This window comes from Nilaparvata lugens, chromosome 13, assembly GCF_014356525.2.
Source record: "Nilaparvata lugens isolate BPH chromosome 13, ASM1435652v1, whole genome shotgun sequence".
Taxonomy (NCBI): domain Eukaryota; kingdom Metazoa; phylum Arthropoda; class Insecta; order Hemiptera; family Delphacidae; genus Nilaparvata; species Nilaparvata lugens.
In genome coordinates, this window is record NC_052516.1 from 31252692 (window position 1) to 31272216 (window position 19525).

A 19525-nucleotide genomic window follows, 5' to 3' on the forward strand; every position below is an offset into this window, starting at 1 on the left:
TACAGTGCACAGTTCAATTAGAATGAAACCTAAAGATGTTCGTAGGAAAGATCGTACACATGTTTTATCGTCATTGAATTCTGCATTCAATAGACGATATAAATTGAAAAATTCAAAACCAAAATTTAAGCTAGGCGATATCGTGCGAATCTCGAAGAAACGATTATTTTTCGATAAATCTTATAACATAAACTGGAGCGCAGAGTATTTTGTGATTCATTCTATATTTCCTTCCAAACCTATAACCTACTCACTGAGAGATCTAAACGGTGAAGTAATTAGTGGGCGGTTTTATGCAGAAGAAATTAAAAAAACGCAATTAAACGAAACGGAGAGACAAGTGTATTTGATTGAAAAAATATTAAAACGTGATAAAAAAGGATTGTTAGTGAAATGGATTGGATTTTCTAAACTAGCTATATTAGTAAAGATCAATTATTAGATGAAAAATAGTTTTGTAAATAACATGTACATTTATTGTAAATACATTCCATTTATTGTAAATATCATGATGTACATTTGTTGAAAATATATTAGAAGTATTATTTGTCATCATCAAACATTGGTTCTCATTTCGTAATATAAGAATCTTTTGAACATCCATAATCTGTCTGATGATGTGGAGAGGAGGTGGAGAGTGTTGCTCTGCATTCCAATCTCTGGGAAACGCCTCTCCAACACATGTAGCGTCATCATGACCTCGTCATTGTTCTAAATATTCAGTGGCTTATCAGATCACGTACTGTACGTTTGTAATCATGAGCCAATTACCAATTGTTAACTTTGATACCTTGATTACAAATAAAGAAAAGCCTGCATTTTGTAAAAATGGGAATCTGCTACCTCACAATGCGCGAATGTTAATAATTTCTCCTAGTGCTGGAAGAAAAACAAATCTCTTATTTAATTTAGTATTTGCTGAAAATGGTTTAAAATTTAAGCACATTTACTTATTTAGTAAAAGTTTATATCAACCAAATATGTCTTTTAAAAACAGGTATTTGCAGGTTTGAAAAATATCGGATTTCACATGAAAGATGATGTGAGCCAAATTCCCCATCCAAACCGAATCCCTGAATATAGCTTGGTAATTTTTGATGACTTGCAACTGAGTAATGTGCCACAGATTAGAGAATATTTTACAATGGGTCGTCATCATAATATTGATACTGCTATTTATTCAGAGTTATGGTGCCACACAGAACATTTCACTAGAGATAACGCAAATATGATTATTATTTTTAAGATGGATTTATTGAGTCTCAAATTAATTCACAGAGATCATGTTGGAGGAGATATGTCTTATAAAGATTTCAGTAAACTTTGTCATACAGTTTGGAATCGTAAACCGCATAACTTTCTTACAATTTTAAAAGAATGTACTATAAAGGAAGGAAAATATCGGGATTCACTGGACACGATACTTCCCCTCAGTAGAGATTAATTCTTTGTGCAGTCATGTTGTCTAAAACACATAAGAGTAGGAGGAGGAGGGGGAGGAAGAGGAGAGGAATAGCTTAGTAAATAACAGGAAGGAGAATTTAATAGAAACGATTAGACATTACGAAAGGTGATTAGTGACAAGCATAAAAGCCTTATTAATTTTGAAAAACGAACGGATGAATTCAATAGGAATCTCTTTCGCCATTAATTGAACCTATAATTGAATTGGGAAAAACCAAATCTACATTACATTCTAATCATGATTTTACACCTAAAAAGGAAGAAGTAAAAGAGGAACAAGAGAGTATGGAAATTGATAATGAAGATGATGATGATGATGAGTATGAAGATGAGGAAGAGGGAGAGGAGGATGGTGATGATGATGATGATGATGATGATGTTGGTGCTAGCAGAATCAATGATTTGTTGAGCAAATACCTAACAGTGTTTCATAACGAAAAGTTGAATAATTCAATTACTTATGGAGTTTCATACAAAGATCAAAGTGAAAAGTATTATATCGGTGATATACAGGTAATATTTGATAATGGATATATAGATGTTGATAAAGAAAGAATTCAATTAACTCGCGGATTACTCGAATTATTATTCAAAGCGAGACCAAACAGAAATCTTTATAATAATGATGACCTTGACAAGTACAAACGTATCTTATTACTTACTGGCGTACATTTAGATCGAAGAGGCTATGTTAAACGTAATCATGGAATTAAATCGCAATTGATTCAGAAATTATTTCCTAGTAAAAAACTTGTTAAAAAGAAAAGACAAGGTTTGTTGAATTTTGCAAAAAATATTTCTCATGAAAGAAATTACCAATACTTTGATAGTTTTGATGAACTAGTGGAAAGATTAAATTTACTCTATTCCTCAAAAGCTTCTGGGAATTCTGCTCATGATGTTGAGATTTCATCTATACTAGAAGAGCTCAGAGAAGCAAAACTAATTATTTAGTGTCACGATGACCTTGCATCAATTCGGACGGATTGAAACACCTACTGCTACCGCTTCAACTGCTGAGGTTTCCTGTAATATTGATGTCATAACACAGACTATAATTGATTCAATAAATCAGCAGGGAATCAGTGAAGCTGTTAAAAGTTCATTACAGAATTTTAGTGCAAATATTGATAAAGTTATCATAGAGAGAACACAACTCTACAGAGTGCATTAGGAGAAGTGAAAAATTTATCAGATACCTTTTCAACCCAGTTGTTAGTATTGACAGAAATAAGGTTGATAAATCTTATTTGGACGAAAAATTGAAAGTCATTTCTGATAAAATTAAAATTTAGAGATCTTGGACAGAAACTATCTTAACACTAAACTGAAACAGCTTAGTACAGAAATTTTTACTAAAGTAAATGAAACACAACCATCAGTAATTGATAAAATATTTAGATACTGTTTTGGAGAAATTGACTAGTAAAAATATAACTAAGGAAGAATTTGAAAAAAGATTATCTGGAATGGCAGATGCAATAAAAGCTACTATTTTTGATGGGATTAAACAATTCGTTACAAAGGATGCTGTTAATGGTCTGATTAAACAAATTACTGAGCAATATGCACAAAAAACTGATTTAAAAGATTTTATTAAGAAAGATGAATTGGATCTTGCTGTTAAAAAGGTTAATGATGAACTAACAACCTTGATTACAAATTCTGAAAAAGATACTGTGATGAGACTGCAATGTTCACCCGCTTTTATAGATTATTTAAAATTATTCATTCACAAAATGGCCTACGATATTGTAAGGAATTATGCAAAAGTTAGTTTTAATATGAATTGGATAGAAGCTAAACAACATAATTTGACTGAGGAACAGGTGGGAGATTTGATTACATCGAAAATGGGTCTTGGTCAATATGCTGGGTTTGTATTAGCCCCAAAAGAAAATCTATAACGAGCGGTAACAATTTAATTGTAAGCATAGCTGGCGAGGGAAAGCAGAGCTGGCGAGGGGAAAGCAGACTTCGTAGCAGGAGTGCTAGTAGTAGCGAACAGTCGATCATAGTGGAGAACGGAATGAATTCTCTATTCTCTCTTTACTCCTCATTCGTAAAATGCTGTGCTCCACAGGCATTTTACAGATGACGAAGTAAAGGAGAGCAAACTCAACACACATGGCTTTTGCAGCAACGCGCGAGGAGGTCCGAATTGGGTGCATACCAGTCTGCTACTTGTCTAAAACACATAGGAGCGCATCACCATTTCTCTCTATAACCTTGGCACGAGCGATGGATTTCACTACGTAACATCACATTAGATAAGGAAAGTATAGCATGCGTCGAATTGCAGCAACAGAAGGTGTCATTTGCTTTGAAACGTTCGAACTGATAAGATGATAAAATGAGTGCTTATTTCGATTGCACAAGCTTTAATGGATTTTCAATTGATGCAGACCCGCAAGCAAATTGGGGTTTTGACCATTTGGCTTACGATTGGTTTACTGTAACCAATGTCACATTTCCTGATAGTGGTGAAATTTGCATACACATAATTGATATTGATAGTGAAGGAGACTTTAAAGAGGTTATCAACTTGCCCAATGAGTATTCTCTAGTCTTAAACAAGCATAAACTTAAAAGTTTTCTTTCACGCTCGTGGGAACTTAATGTCAGTGGAAATCGAATTTTCCTAAGAGAACTGCACCGATATTGATGATGTTGATTTGAGCATACCAAGTGATATAGGTCTGAGAATATCTATAAATATTTTTGGAATGCTTGTTCGTACTAAATTTACTAATAGATATTCTCGGAGAGCACACTTAAAAAGCAACGCCTGCGGTTTGTACAGCACATAGAAAATTTCAATATAAATTTGTGAAATTTTTCTTAACTGTCGGGTGGAAAGCAAACCAATCACTTTATAATTTTACAGTATAAAGATGTAACAGATTCACTCATCTAGCATTCACTTTAATTTGACAGTAGAGCATTAGATGGATTCACTTTAATTTGACAGTAGAGCATTAGATGGATTCACTTTAATTTGACAGTAGAGCATTAGATGGATTCACTTTAATTTGACAGTATAGCATTAGATGGATTCACTTTAATTTGACAGTAGAGAATTAGATGGATTCACTTTAATCTGTCAGTATAAAGATGGATTCACTTTAATCTGTCAGTAGGGAATTTTTCCTCCAAAAAGGGAAATTTTTTTTCCCTTTTTTCCTCCCCCTCATCCTCACTGGGAGATAAGATAAGGAGAGGGAGAGGGAGAGGGAGAGGGAGAGGAGAGGGAGAGGAGAGGGAGAGGGAGAAGGAGAGGGAGAAGGAGAGGGAGAAGGAGAGGGAGAGGGAGAAGGAGAGGAGAGGGGGAGGAGAGGGGGGCGCATGCGCAGAGGGGGAGGGGGAGGGGGAGGGGGATTTGCGCAAAAATTTTTCCTTATTTCTCGGGGATTGCGCAAAAATTCTTCCCAGTACTCTCTAATCTAAGCTACTAGTAGTTATGGGGGCACTCGGGAGCAAAACTCAAATTAAGGTTACCAGCAACCATAACTTTTCTCCTAATTTATGGTCTATAACAACCATAAAAAATCAATCTAAATTATTTCAAATTATGTTTACCAGCTACCTGAAATCTCTATCATATTTTATGGTCTATAACAACCATATAAAATCAATCTAAATTATTTTCTTACTCTAAATAAATTTTTCGAAACTAAGGTTACCTACTACCATAAACTATCTACCTAAATTATGGTCTATTACAACCATATAAAATCAATCTAAATTATTTTCTTACTCTAAATAAATTTTTCGAAACTAAGGTTACCTACTACCATAAACTATCTACCTAAATTATGGTCTATTACAACCATATAAAATCAATCTAAATTATTTTCTTACTCTGTATAAATTTTTACAATTAATGGTTACCAGCTACCTTAAAAATCTATCACTTTTTATGATTTAACACAACCATAAAAAGTGGATCGGAATATTTATCTCAGTATCCCCAAGGTAATGTATCTATAATCCCATCTACCTCTCCTAACACTGCTCTCTTGTCATAATCCAGTTTGAAATCTTTTGTTACATGCTTATTCACTAGCTTCTTTGTCTTCACATCGCGGCATATCTGGTTATAATCGATAGCCACCTTTTTAATCTCACCTTCAAGTATCTTCTTCATAGAGTCCATATTCAGCTTCTCACCATTTTTGTGGTTCAGTGTGAAGCCTTTGATCTTACAGGTCCCTTTACCTTTTGCAGTTTGATAAGAATAGCTTTTTGGACCAGTACTGATCCAATCATTTATATAATCGTCTTGCCCAAGTTCATCAGTCCATTCACCCAACATGCAGCCTGTCTTCACGTTATTCTTTCCATCATCTATATACACCACAGAATCCGTGTCATAATAAGTAACACTCTCTCCTAGCTGATCCAGCATATCATACAATCTCAGTCTTGCATTAGCTGTTGTGAATGCAGCTACAAAGACATTTATATTATTTGCATTTTCCACAAAATCATCCTTCTTGTTATAAGATATTTGTACTATATTATCATTGACAAGAGTGATGTTGGTCTTATCCAAGCTGTCATCCAATAGTATCTTGTAGAACTCAAAAGCCTCAGTAACATACTTTGTTTGGGTCATATTTGTCCTTTGTCCGAATTTACCCCATAAACTATTCAAGCATATCTTAGCAACAGCACGTTTCCCAGGGTTATCCACAATCATGTTTTGATCCAGCTCTATCCCAACACCATTCTTAACTGCAACCATATACTCTTCAACTGTTTTAAAGTCCTTTTGCCATGGTGAAGTTTCCAATTTTATCTTCATAAAGTCTCTAATGTAACCCTTGAACAAGTCATTTGATTTCTGTTTAAAGTGCCAAACCTCATTTATCTCCAATACTTTGTACCCCTTCTCCAATGCTTTATTGATTTCAATGGTTGTCCATGTTCCACTAAAAATCCGCTGCTCGTCAGTATGTTCACAAACCTTGGTCTTATCTTTAGCACATTTGATACAGAGGGGGAAGAGAAGTTTCTCTGTCTTAACAGGCAACACAGGGTGGTATAAACCTCTAGGAGCCAAGACCTTACATTTGATCAGACCAAACCATTCAGGATTATACTTCTTTGGTTTCTTAAACTTCACTGGATGACCAACAGGATAGTAGCAAAAAAACATGACATAAGGATACAAACTGCAAATATCTATATACCTAAGCTTCTTTCCAGCTACTTTCAACTTACTAGCATTTGTTCTACCACCAAAAAATGTCTTTAATGTGCTCGTAACACGTGTTGTGTAGCGACATGTTTGAGATGATACTTTGGGCATCATCGTACACACAATCTGATAATTCAATATTTTCCATTTCTTTTATTACTTCTTTTTTGTAAGAAAATAATCATTTTTTAGCAGACGATGATGTGATGAATAACCACCTCCCTTTTAATAAGTTAAAAACCAATTAAAAGTGAAATATACAACAAGTATTCTTACTACTCTCTTTTATGGAGAATCATGTTCAGTAGATGGCCAACATAGTTTTTGGATGGTGGATGTTTTGAATACATGAGTGAGTTCCAATAAACCTTTTCCCTAAATACCCACATGAATCCCTCTGACAATTTTTGAGCCTGTGATATACTTCTCCAATCAACCTTATCTTGAAATTCAGTGATAAAGTCTTCAGACATTTTTTGTAAGTATGATAGTCTCCACCAGTCCAACTTGTCTGCAAACTCTCTCATAAAGTCCTCTGTCAGCTCTTTTTGGGTGGATATCCCTTCCCAATCAAGTTTGTCTGCAAACTCTCTAATAAATTCTTCTGATAACTTTTGTCTAAATGATACACTCGACCAATCAACTTTGTCAACAAATTCTCGTATGAAACTTTCTGAAAGAGTTTGATGTTCAGAAATCAAGCTCCAATCAACTTCATCTTTAAATGCACTTATAAAAGGTTCCAATAGATCTTGATACAATGATATGCTCTCCCAGTCAACTTTATGACAAAATTCCTTTATAAAGTCCTCTGATAGTTTTTGATTTCTTGATATTTCTTTCCAGTCTACTTCATCTGAATATTTCCTGATAAAGTCCTCTTCTAAAATACCATTATCATCCATATCTTGACTCATGCTTATAGTCTTCCATTGCTCTTTAGTTAGTGTCAAAAGTGTATCTGCAGATAGATCCTGTGCATGGTCATTCAATATCAATTGTATCAAAAATATATCTTCCTGATTTATAGCTTTCTTCAGCAAGTGATCCAAACATCCAATTGCTATGCAGAAATTTATAACATCCTCTGTATTCAGGTGAGCTTCAACGCTGTCGTATATTGGTTTCATAGATAATATATCTAATTTGTTCATCATCATTTATTATATAGAAATTTAAAAAAAAAAAAAAATCAAATTAAAATGTGTGTTACAAGAATACAATTCAGTTTTCAAACCATTTGCAGAAGCCATACTTATTATTCTTGATTATTTGTGAAATTATCCTCATGTCAACTCCTTTGGAGAACAACCTGATTACATCTAGACATAAATGACCACAAATAGGAGGATCACTATTGTTCTGGATTTTATCTTCAGTATAATAGATATTGCAGCCTTTGAGGTAGTTTTGGAGTTCTATAGGTGGTGGTGCTTGGCCATAACTATCAAAATAAACTACATTTTCCCCATCTTTCAAGTAACAAGTCCAATGGGTACCTGTTGAAAAAATGCTATCCAAATTAATAATACCACACTCCTTCTTTCTGGGTTTACCTGTGGGAAGTGCATCTCTCATAAAAGCACCTTTAAAATATTTTATTCCCAACAGACTAACATAGTATTCAAGATCACTCATTGAAAGAGGTTTCATCTCGACTTTTTTTTTACTACTTCAGCAATAATTGAATCAATCTTTTTATTTATCTGTTTTTTTAGTCCCGATCCTTTGGTATCATTCTTAATAACGTCATCCAATTCTTCATCAATTAGATTGTACAACCAAGGCAATAATTTCTCTTTCAATAGAGGCGCAAGATTCTTTCTGATAAGAGGTGTAACGTTCTTAGCAAAAGGTAAATTATCCTCAGCTTTCACCAAAAGATTATTGACAAGGCCACTTCCAACTTGATCATGATTCAAAGTCAGCCTCATACCTTTCCTATTTTTCAATGCTTTATTGAATAATTTATTCTGTGCACTTGTGAGCTTAACAGTGACATCTCCATTAGATGATAATTGTTCATGAGTTAAGCCCAGTGTTACATTTCTATGCTTTTTAACAGCAATTCTTAAATTTTTCTTTTGCCCTTCAGAAAGGCTAATATTATGTTCATAATATGTCTCCATAGTTCTTTATTATAGGTGAAATTATTTTAATAGTGTAGTCACAATTAAAATATAAAAATATTTGATATTCAAAACATGCAATCAGATGTACTCAATCCCATTCCTAGCTTCCGTTTGAGCCACATAGCACCTGTAGTAGCTAGACCTGCAACACGTTCATTCAAGTCAGCATCATCCAAGGAAGAAGTAACCCTATTCCAAGCCTTCTTTTGTAGGACTTTGTCAGCTTCCCATCGATCTTCAGTGCTCTTATGTTAGAATACCATATATCATGTTCTTTGGCTGCTGCATCAAGGGGGTTAATACCTTTATCTCCTCTTGCCATTCTTGCTTTTAACCTTGTACCGGGGCCTAAATATTCGTAGCCAGGCCAATGAATTTCTACAGGTAGATTATTTATAATATTGTTCAATAGACCAGAGCCCTCTACCACTTTCTCTGGAAGAGCCAAAAAGCATCTAACCAAATATTTTGTACCATTGGGAGTGTCAATGAGCTCAGACAATCTATCTTTGAAAAACCCTACTAGAGACATTTTTTCATTGTGGAAACTATTATTACCAGCAACTTCCTGAGAATATATATAGTTCAACCTATTTATTAGTTCATTCAATTTTCTGATATACCTGTATTCTATTGGCTGATTCTTCAACTCCATTAGCCCAGAGCCAGAGATATTTAGCTCTTCTCCTTCTTTTTCATCCTCTTCTTCTTCTTCCTCTTCAACAACTTCAGACAATTCTTCAGAAGGTTTAGGTTTTTTGCTTGTGTGTTCAACCCATATCTTTTTATCATACCTTTCCACTTACGAGATTGGCTAGATTTTGGTCTGTAATTTGTTGGATCATTATTTTGATGCAATGAATTTGTTTTAATAAGAATTTCTTTATAAGCAGCCCAATCTTCATCTGTGTACATGCCCTCTTTTTCAAAATAATCTCTTTTAGTCAAAAGCCTCCACAAACCTTCAGTACCTTTGTATTTTCGTTGGTGATTCAATAAAATAATATCATCATAATCAAATGTGATTGGTTCTGAACCAATCATAGGACGATCTGTATCTTCATCATACCAGATACCAAACAAACCATCATTTGCTCTGGGAAAGTATCTTGCCCCAATCATTCCAAGGGTTATTGTTTTTGTGTCTACCAGTTGTTTGAGAGATTTATTTACGCGGAATGATTCTTTTTCAGGTGTTGTAGGTAAACCTAGAGAAGAAGATCCCTCCTCTCCAACATCAGTAATATCAAACTGTATCCTTCGGTCAACTCTTGGTGTGCTCCCAGATAGAGGCTTGAAAACAGGCACAATTTCCTGAGATGGCTCTGATGTTTTTTGTTCTTTTAAAGCTTTCACTATAGGTTCAAACTTCTTTTGTCTTTCTTTATCTTCATCTATAACTCTTCTATGGAATGAAGCAAATTCTTCAGTCAATTTCTTATCCAAGTTTTGTATTCTTTTAGCTTCATCAACCTTTTTGCGTCTATTGGTGTTAGAGGCACCTTCAACAGACCCCACAGGTCTGTTATGGCACATTAGATCCAATGACCCCAAAGAGCTGATTGGATGAAGGGTTGAGACATCATGACTGAAAGTATTCCCAGTTAAGACTCCCAAGGGGGGTATAGATAAATCCATAATATCATCATCTGAAGATTTGGATTTATTATCTTCCAAATTCTTCATATTTTCCTCTTTCTCAGCTTCTCTAAACTTTAAGTACAACTCCTTTTGGCGTTCACTTAGTTTTTTAGCTTCTTTTGCACTAATCATCTTTATTATATATAAAAAACTATCTATTGTTGAAAGGGAAGATTATAAAATTTTTTATTCTATTGGTACAAAAGCCATTACAGTTTATGTTCATCGTTTAATGCTCATCGTTTAACGTTCATCATTCACGTTCATTGTTTAATGCTCATCGTTTAACATTTATCGTTCACGTTCATCATTTAACGTTCATCGTTTAACGTTCATTGTTTAATGTTCATCGTTTAACGTTCACATTCATTGTTTATGTTCATTATTATTTTTTTCACCCACTAACATTGGTTTTTTGAATAAACATCTATAACGACCATCATGTGGTTTTTTGGTTATATCAATTGTTATAAAACCATGATCAATGTCCCAGCATTTCTTACACATATTTTTGAAATCATCAAATGTCATATCAGAGCATACAAAATCATCATAAATTTTGTGAGTGTAGTACTTGTTTTGTTTGAATATTGTAAAGGTATCAAATTTGGGTAGATAAAAAGCCCTAACAGAAATAATAATAGGTCTAAAAATAAAGTAATTGGCTAATATCGCCAAGCAGATAATAATCAAGATAAGATAGCATCAGCTTGTTCTGGCTAAATGGTACAAGAACTTAAAAAGGATTTGAAGAAAGTTTACTACTCATAAATATATTATTTATAAAATATTTGAAGATTGAGGTTAGATAGATGTATTCACAGATCGGTGACCTAGAGATCGATCAAACCGAAGAACGTAGAATCTGACCAAAACCCCTTGGCAGAGCTTTATTGCAATCAGACGGTGTGCAATGTGAGAAAACACCCGTCCACGTGGCTAATTATTAGTTAGCATGGAATTAATATTAATATATATAATATTAACTAGCATGCAAAGAGCATAAATAAAAAACCAAATAAAAATAATTTAATGTATTCAGGAAATAAGAGTTACCAGGCGCATGAATACCTAATAAAATTTGCATGCACCAATAGTAAAACGGCAGCTAATGGGCGGCAACTGTAGGCCGATTCAAAATATTTATATATATTTATATAATTGTAGTAGATTTCGTGTAAAAATTTGTGTAATCTATGTTATCAATATGGCTCGAATGCAAAGAAATTATTAATCATATAATCTAAGCGATATCTTGGCATTTTTTGTAAGATCTATTTGAATTTAATGGCGGAGGATTGAGATATTTAAATTTTATGCTAATTTGAAAGTCGGAAAGAGAATCTGTAAAACTTGAGAAGGAAGAACCAGCACTCGCCAGCCAGATGCCACCATAAGAGGACCCCAAATATTTTAGAGCGAAGTACCTTATTAATAATTTTGTAAAAGTTAAAGTTAAAGTAAATTATTAAATTTCTTAAAAGACTTCGTGATGCTATTGTGAAGCAGAAGTCATTTTTTCATTTTTATTAAATTTATAAACCCCTGGAGGAGACGATTCCGGCTACCATATTCCCGGACCGCATGGAGTTGGATCGACATCGGCGGCTTATAAGAAGATTTTCGACACGTGAGTGATTTAAATTTGAATTTAGTGATGGGCGCCCTAGTGCTTCGAAATAATCTGATGATCAAAGCTAGCTCGCCGAAAGGGTTATTATAAATTGAGAAATTAATAAGAGTAATACTTGCGCAAGTAAAAATTAGTATTAAAGGTATCTAATTGAAAGAAAAATATATAGATCAATATTTTAGAAATTTCTATTTAATCAAAGAAGTACGAAATCTAGGCTATTAAAACATATGCATCAATATTCAATTTTTTGCAATACAATTTGCGATAATTTATCATAGTTCTAATTCACTAGATGAATGGCTCTACCTATTCCGTCAGGTGCCGAATCTTACACCCTGAGATAAAAATATATATATTCGATACAAATAAATCTACTAAATACTAGAGATTTTAATATATAGATATATTTGGATTATTAGTGGCTAATTTATCAAGCTGATCTTAGAGCACATATTTATGATTGAATTATCCAAGCAGACAAGTATTAGCAAGTACATGTCACAGCTACATGCCAAAGAATGCATATGATTTCAAGATAAAGGCACATGGTAATGATTCGTGCCATAAATCTAGAATATAAAGTTAGCCTGTGATATTTTTATTGATTTCAAATATTGTTCTATTTTTATATTATATTTTTTATCGCTCTATATATATTTTTTGCCTCGACTGATCTTTGCATTATTTGTACAATATATGTGTAAAATTTTCATGGTGTGCAATTTATTTTATATTCCTCATCTCTCTAGTATAAGTATCATTATATATATATATTTATTATTATTGAATTACAAGAGTTATTGGAGAAGCCCATATCTAGGCCTATCAAGATTTTTTAAGACTGAATACTATTAGAAAAACCACGCCCTAATTATATTAAATCTCATGCTTTACCGACTGATGCCAAGCAGGAGGCTAATCGTTATTTTATATAAAGAATAACGTGACATAAATACATGTCGTGCCAACGTGGGACTGATGATGAGAGCCAAGCTCATTGAATAATTACTTGAAATTAGGTCAATAACCATAGTGAAAATTATAGATAACTTATACGAGTTGTGAGGAAAACTGGCGAAGGAATATTTGTATTACTTTTTGGGGAAACAAGAGCTTAAATAGAGAGTAATTATATGTTTTAAAGAAAATTTTATACTATTAGTACTGTGAAAAATTACATGTTTATAGAGAGAGATTATATTTTATAAGCCTAAACTGCTATTACTTTCTAGTCAAAAATATATTAGGTGTTTAAGCCGGTTGGAAAATAAGTCGCAGCCTGTAAACTAGCCAAGAATAAATCAACAAAACATTGAGGGCGCTAGAGCATTGTAAAAAACTTAAGTATAAATACCTGGTTGTAAGAGTATCCAAACACATTACACATCACTGTTCACTGTAAGTCCCGGTTGTGTCTCTTTTTTAAGCATTTTCGCTTATCATTTTTATCACTGTTTAATTAGCATTTATCACATTTGACATAATGAATCACACTCCCGCAAACTCTGAAGTTTCATATATGTACGGCGGTTGCACAGATCCCACTTTGTCGACTCCGAGCACATCAAACCCCACCACGGTAGATGCCAATACGCCACGAGAAAGGGAACCAGGAAGCGTCGGGTCGATAATTTTCGATCCACCAGGTCTGCAACCTCTATCCTCCACTCGAATCGACGCCGCTGACACACCATTGAATCAACGGATAGTAGAGATCAATTTTGAAGGGGGCGAGGAGCAGTCTGCAGAACCCGCATCGCCGGAGGCCGAGTCACACCTGGGCAAACAGAGTATGTTTTCAACCACAGAACTAGATCCGCTTCAAAAGGTAATAATGGAACAAACGAGTAGCACTTTCAACATTATGTTACAAAAAACAATGGATAGTATGATGCAGGAAATTAAAAAGGAGATTGCTACAGTAAAAGAGGAAAATAAACAGACAGTGGAACAGGGTATGAAAGAGACCACAGGCGCTATAAAATCAGTAGAACAACGGTTGGATAATATTGAAACTAAAGTAGAGAGTCATAGGGAAGAGTTAAAAGCAATGATAACCCTGCAAAAAGAAAGTCAGGATAAAGTTACGGCAGGATTATCGGAAAGGTTAGATACGGTTACATGTGAACTCAATGAAAGGATAGACAACTTAAATACACAAATCACTACACCTATTCAGGATATAACAAATAACATTAAGGCCGATTGCCACCAAGAAATCCACAAACAAATTACCGTGGCCAATCAAAACTTAACAACTACAGTTGACAAAAATATTAACAATATTAAAGAAATACAAAACAAACAGATTAATATGTCCACAAAAATGAACCAACTGCAAGGTAGCATCAATCAAAACACTGAAACCTGTAAAGCTTTAAATGGAACTCTACTAATTCAGAAATCCACTCTGACTCAACTAAATCAAGAAATAAACGCAAATAAAATTACACATATAGTCAATGGCAGATAACACAGGAAAAAATAATAGCATTGGAAAATCATATTCAACAACAACCTCAAGGAATTCAAACAGACAACCTCAACGTACATAGTATATTACAAGGACTAGGAAAATTTGATAACACTGATCGCCATTTGCAACCTCAACCATTCATTGATCAGATAAAATTAGTACAAACTCTTGCACCTACCTCTTGGAATTTTTGGCGTCTCCGTTTGACTAATTTATTGATTGGCGAACCCCTGATGTTTTTTCGGAGTAGAGCCCATGAATTTACATCATTGGATGAGTTTGTCGCTGTCTTCCTGGAACAGTATTGGAGCAGAAGTAAACAGTTGGACGTGCTAGCGGACATCATATCATGCGATTTCAACCCTAACTTAGACGGTGCATGTACCACTTTCGTCACTGCCATACAGTTTAAAAATTCTCAACTGAGCGAGCCCATTAATGAATCGGCGTTAGCAAGCATTATTTTAAAGAAGCTACCGTATCAAGTTAGAATGGCACTCGCCACACAACCCATTACTGATTGCAAGCAGCTAATTAATCATTTATATGGCATACAGTCTGCAATGGCAATATCAACCCACCGCTCAGACCAGAGATACGCATCAAATCAGCATAATTCAAAATTTAATCCGCATAACAGCCAAAATTATGAACCGGTATCATATGATCGCTACCGATCTGCTCCCCAATTTGAACGCCGCTATGAGCACAGGAAAAATGGTAATTGGAATAATGAAAAATTTCAAAATCGTACAACCAACCACTATGCCCAGCAGAGCAATCGTAAAAATCACTATGATGGCCGTGATCGATTAAACTCACATAATAATCACACACAAAACAATTACAACCGAAATTATAAACCGCCACCTCAACAAATAAGTACAAACTACACATTAGAGCATGCGTCCAGATCAAATCACCAAAAAACACAGAACCCAACACCCAACAACCCGCCATCAGATACACAGAAAGCTACAGCTAATAAACCAGGACTATATGATACCCCCGATATAACACCTACAAGCTCCAATGAAACAAACAAAGAAAATCCAGATATTTTAACATCATACACCACCTTTAGAAAATGATCCACCGAAAATATTATTGGGAGAACAAAAGCCAACACCAGATAGACCACCACCAAAAACCGCCGCCCACCATGCAATTAAAACCAGCCGCAAGCAGCAACCCATTTTGAGTATATTGTTTCCCGCCGAAGACCCATCACCGCAGGAAGAGCAGCCCGCACATCAAGAGACCGCCACCATGTATCTGCACACCACACCCGCGCATCATTTGACCCCACGGCAGACCAAGGACCCCGGACCAAGAGGACGACAACAGGGAGGACGGACTACCGGACAAGAGAAGCGACCACCGCAAGGCCCGGAGACGAAAGCGCCCGAGGACACCGGACGGCCGACATCAGGACGAGGAGGACGGACTAGCGGACACAAGAAGCATGCATCGCAAGGCCCGGAGGCGGAAGAAGCGACGAAGGAGGAACCGCGCGCGCCGATGGAGGCCGCATGCACGCTTCAAGAGGCCAAGGAGGATTCCGGACCGGCACCAAGGAGGACAGGAAGAGATCACCGACGGCGTGCATCCGCGGCACATTCGCTTCAAGAGGGCAAATCAGCAATGTGACCGAAAAAAGGAATCAGATAATTGGAACAAAAATGGAACTGGTAACAAAACTACTATGGATTCATGCGTGGAGGATAATTATAAAGTGGACTACTTATTGAGGTTAATTAAGGATAAACGGTGTTTGAGAAGAATGGAAGCAATAAAAAATAATATTAAGAAAGTGAAAATACCTGGCTATATGTTGAGTGATTATATTGTTAAAATGATGATAAATGTTTGGATATGGTGTTTAACATTTGTTATGATGGCTGTGATATTAATAAAAGACTGTGTTGTGGATAGAACGAAAAATATTGTATTGTTGTTGTTAAATGAATCTATTATTGATGATTGGAAATTTAATATTATAAGAATGTTTATTGTTACAAACCTAATGAGTTATAATGAGCCGAAATTAAGAATACTAGATGAAAATAATGAAAGGAAGGATGAGTTAAGAGTACAGATTGATTGGAAAAAGAATGGATTAAAAGGAATTATCATAAATGGAGTAAGGAATTGTTTGAAGGAATACACCAGATACCGGGGTTTTGTATTCATGAAGATAAGTTAGTAATAGGACAGCCTCAACAATCAACAAATGGATAGCAGATAACCCAACCAGCCTACAGTGTAGCTACAAGCAGAAAGCCTAAAGATACGGGCAAACCACAACAATTCTACATGAAATATCATCGAATTTCAAATAAATATGATAAGAAGTCAAAGGAAAACAACACTATCAAGCCAATTACTAACCTTCCTTAATAAATTTAAAATTGGTATAGGACCTCGTGGCAACAATCCAATGTTTTAATTCCTTCCAGCCGTTAGAAGCCTGCAATAAGGAAAAGAACAATTTTTAAATATGTAATTAAATTATATACATCAGATAAAAAAGGACACAAGCGGGGATAATAAAATTAAAATATGTTAATTACCTTTTTAAGAGAAAAAATCGAGCAGTTAGGTTAGTTATGAAAGTCGATAGCAAATTCTGATGTAACATGAAACACTATGAATTGTAGAACAGCGAACAGCTGACCAAAGCCGCCCAAATCAAATGAATGTAATATCTGTTGAACATATGTTTATAAAAAGAATTACTGTACCCAAAGAGTTATTTATTATTGTTATTTATTATATTTATTAATGTCGATATTTATTTATATGTTTTTATATTTATTACTTTTAATTATGCCACGTTTGTTACCTGAAAAGATTTAAAGTGAATACCAATTACCAAAACCAAAGAGCCATTAGCAAAAGAAAGTATTGTACCTGATGTATAGAAAATTATTTATATTAAGACCTAAGAAATACTATAAGATATAAGCCCAGAAGTTTATGAATCGAAATTATTGTCTAAAAGGAATCATTTATGAGAATTATGAAATGTGTGTAGTTAAGTTGGCAGCCCTGCAAGCGGCGAATTCAAAAATTACTGTGTTGTAAATGGTGTCAGGAGGAGTGCGTTTAGAAGTTTATATTTATGATATTTTTATGTGTGTTGAGGAGGAGAATTTGTTATTGTTTTTGATAAAGGTATAAAGGAGATGCAGCAAATATGACTGCGAAATGTGATAGAAGTAGGAGAGTATAATTTATAAATAAAGTATAGTGTATATCAGTGTATTTGAAGGGTGGGTTTTCATTAAAAACATTGTGATTCTCAAATATTTTGAATTCAAACCCAGGGGCGTGTGTAAAGGTATCAAATTTGGGTAGATAAAAAGCCCTAACAGAAATAATAATAGGTCTAAAAATAAAGTAATTGGCTAATATCGCCAAGCAGATAATAATCAAGATAAGATAGCATCAGCTTGTTCTGGCTAAATGGTACAAGAACTTAAAAAGGATTTGAAGAAAGTTTACTACTCATAAATATATTATTTATAAAATATTTGAAGATTGAGGTTAGATAGATGTATTCACAGATCGGTGACCTAGAGATCGATCAAACCGAAGAACGTAGAATCTGACCAAAACCCCTTGGCAGAGCTTTATTGCAATCAGACGGTGTGCAATGTGAGAAAACACCCGTCCACGTGGCTAATTATTAGTTAGCATGGAATTAATATTAATATATATAATATTAACTAGCATGCAAAGAGCATAAATAAAAAACCAAATAAAAATAATTAATGTATTCAGGAAATAAGAGTTACCAGGCGCATGAATACCTAATAAAATTTGCATGCACCAATAGTAAAACGGCAGTTAATAGGCGGCAACTGTAGGCCGATTCAAAAATATTTATATATATTTATATAATTGTAGTAGATTTCGTGTAAAAATTTGTGTAATCTATGTTATCAATATGGCTCGAATGCAAAGAAATTATTAATCATATAATCTAAGCAATATCTTGGCATTTTTTGTAAGATCTATTTGAATTTAATGGCGGAGGATTGAGATATTTAAATTTTATGCTAATTTGAAAGTCGGAAAGAGGATCTGTAAAACTTGAGAAGGAAGAACCAGCACTCGCCAGCCAGATGCCACCATAAGAGGACCCCAAATATTTTAGAGCGAAGTACCTTATTAATAATTTTGTAAAAGTTAAAGTTAAAGTAAATTATTAAATTTCTTAAAAGACTTCGTGATGCTATTGTGAAGCAGAAGTCATTTTTCATTTTTATTAAATTTATAAACCCCTGGAGGAGACGATTCCGGCTACCATATTCCCGGACCGCATGGAGTTGGATCGACATCGGCGGCTTACAAGAAGATTTTCGACACGTGAGTGATTTAAATTTGAATTTAGTGATGGGCGCCCTAGTGCTTCGAAATAATCTGATGATCAAAGCTAGCTCGCCGAAAGGGTTATTATAAATTGAGAAATTAATAAGAGTAATACTTGCGCAAGTAAAAATTAGTATTAAAGGTATCTAATTGAAAGAAAAATATATAGATCAATATTTTAGAAATTTCTATTTAATCAAAGAAGTACGAAATCTAGGCTATTAAAACATATGCATCAATATTTAATTTTTGCAATACAATTTGCGATAATTTATCATAGTTCTAATTCACTAGATGAATGGCTCTACCTATTCCGTCAGGTGCCGAATCTTGCACCCTGAGATAAAAATATATATTCGATACAAATAAATCTACTAAATACTAGAGATTTTAATATATAGATATATTTGGATTATTAGTGGCTAATTTATCAAGCTGATCTTAGAGCACATATTTATGATTGAATTATCCAAGCAGACAAGTATTAGCAAGTACATGTCACAGCTACATGCCAAAGAATGCATATGATTTCAAGATAAAGGCACATGGTAATGATTCGTGCCATAAATCTAGAATATAAAGTTAGCCTGTGATAT

At 34.4% G+C, this 19525-nt stretch overlaps 1 protein-coding gene across 1 annotated transcript; it reads right to left on the bottom strand.

Moving 5' to 3' along the window:
* Positions 1-5425: 5425 nt before the first annotated feature.
* Positions 5426-6625, bottom strand: LOC120353948. Its single transcript, XM_039439505.1, has one exon. It carries the CDS (start codon positions 6623-6625, stop codon positions 5426-5428), a length of 1200 nt encoding a protein of 399 aa, XP_039295439.1.
* Between the last annotated feature and the right edge of the window lie 12900 nt (positions 6626-19525).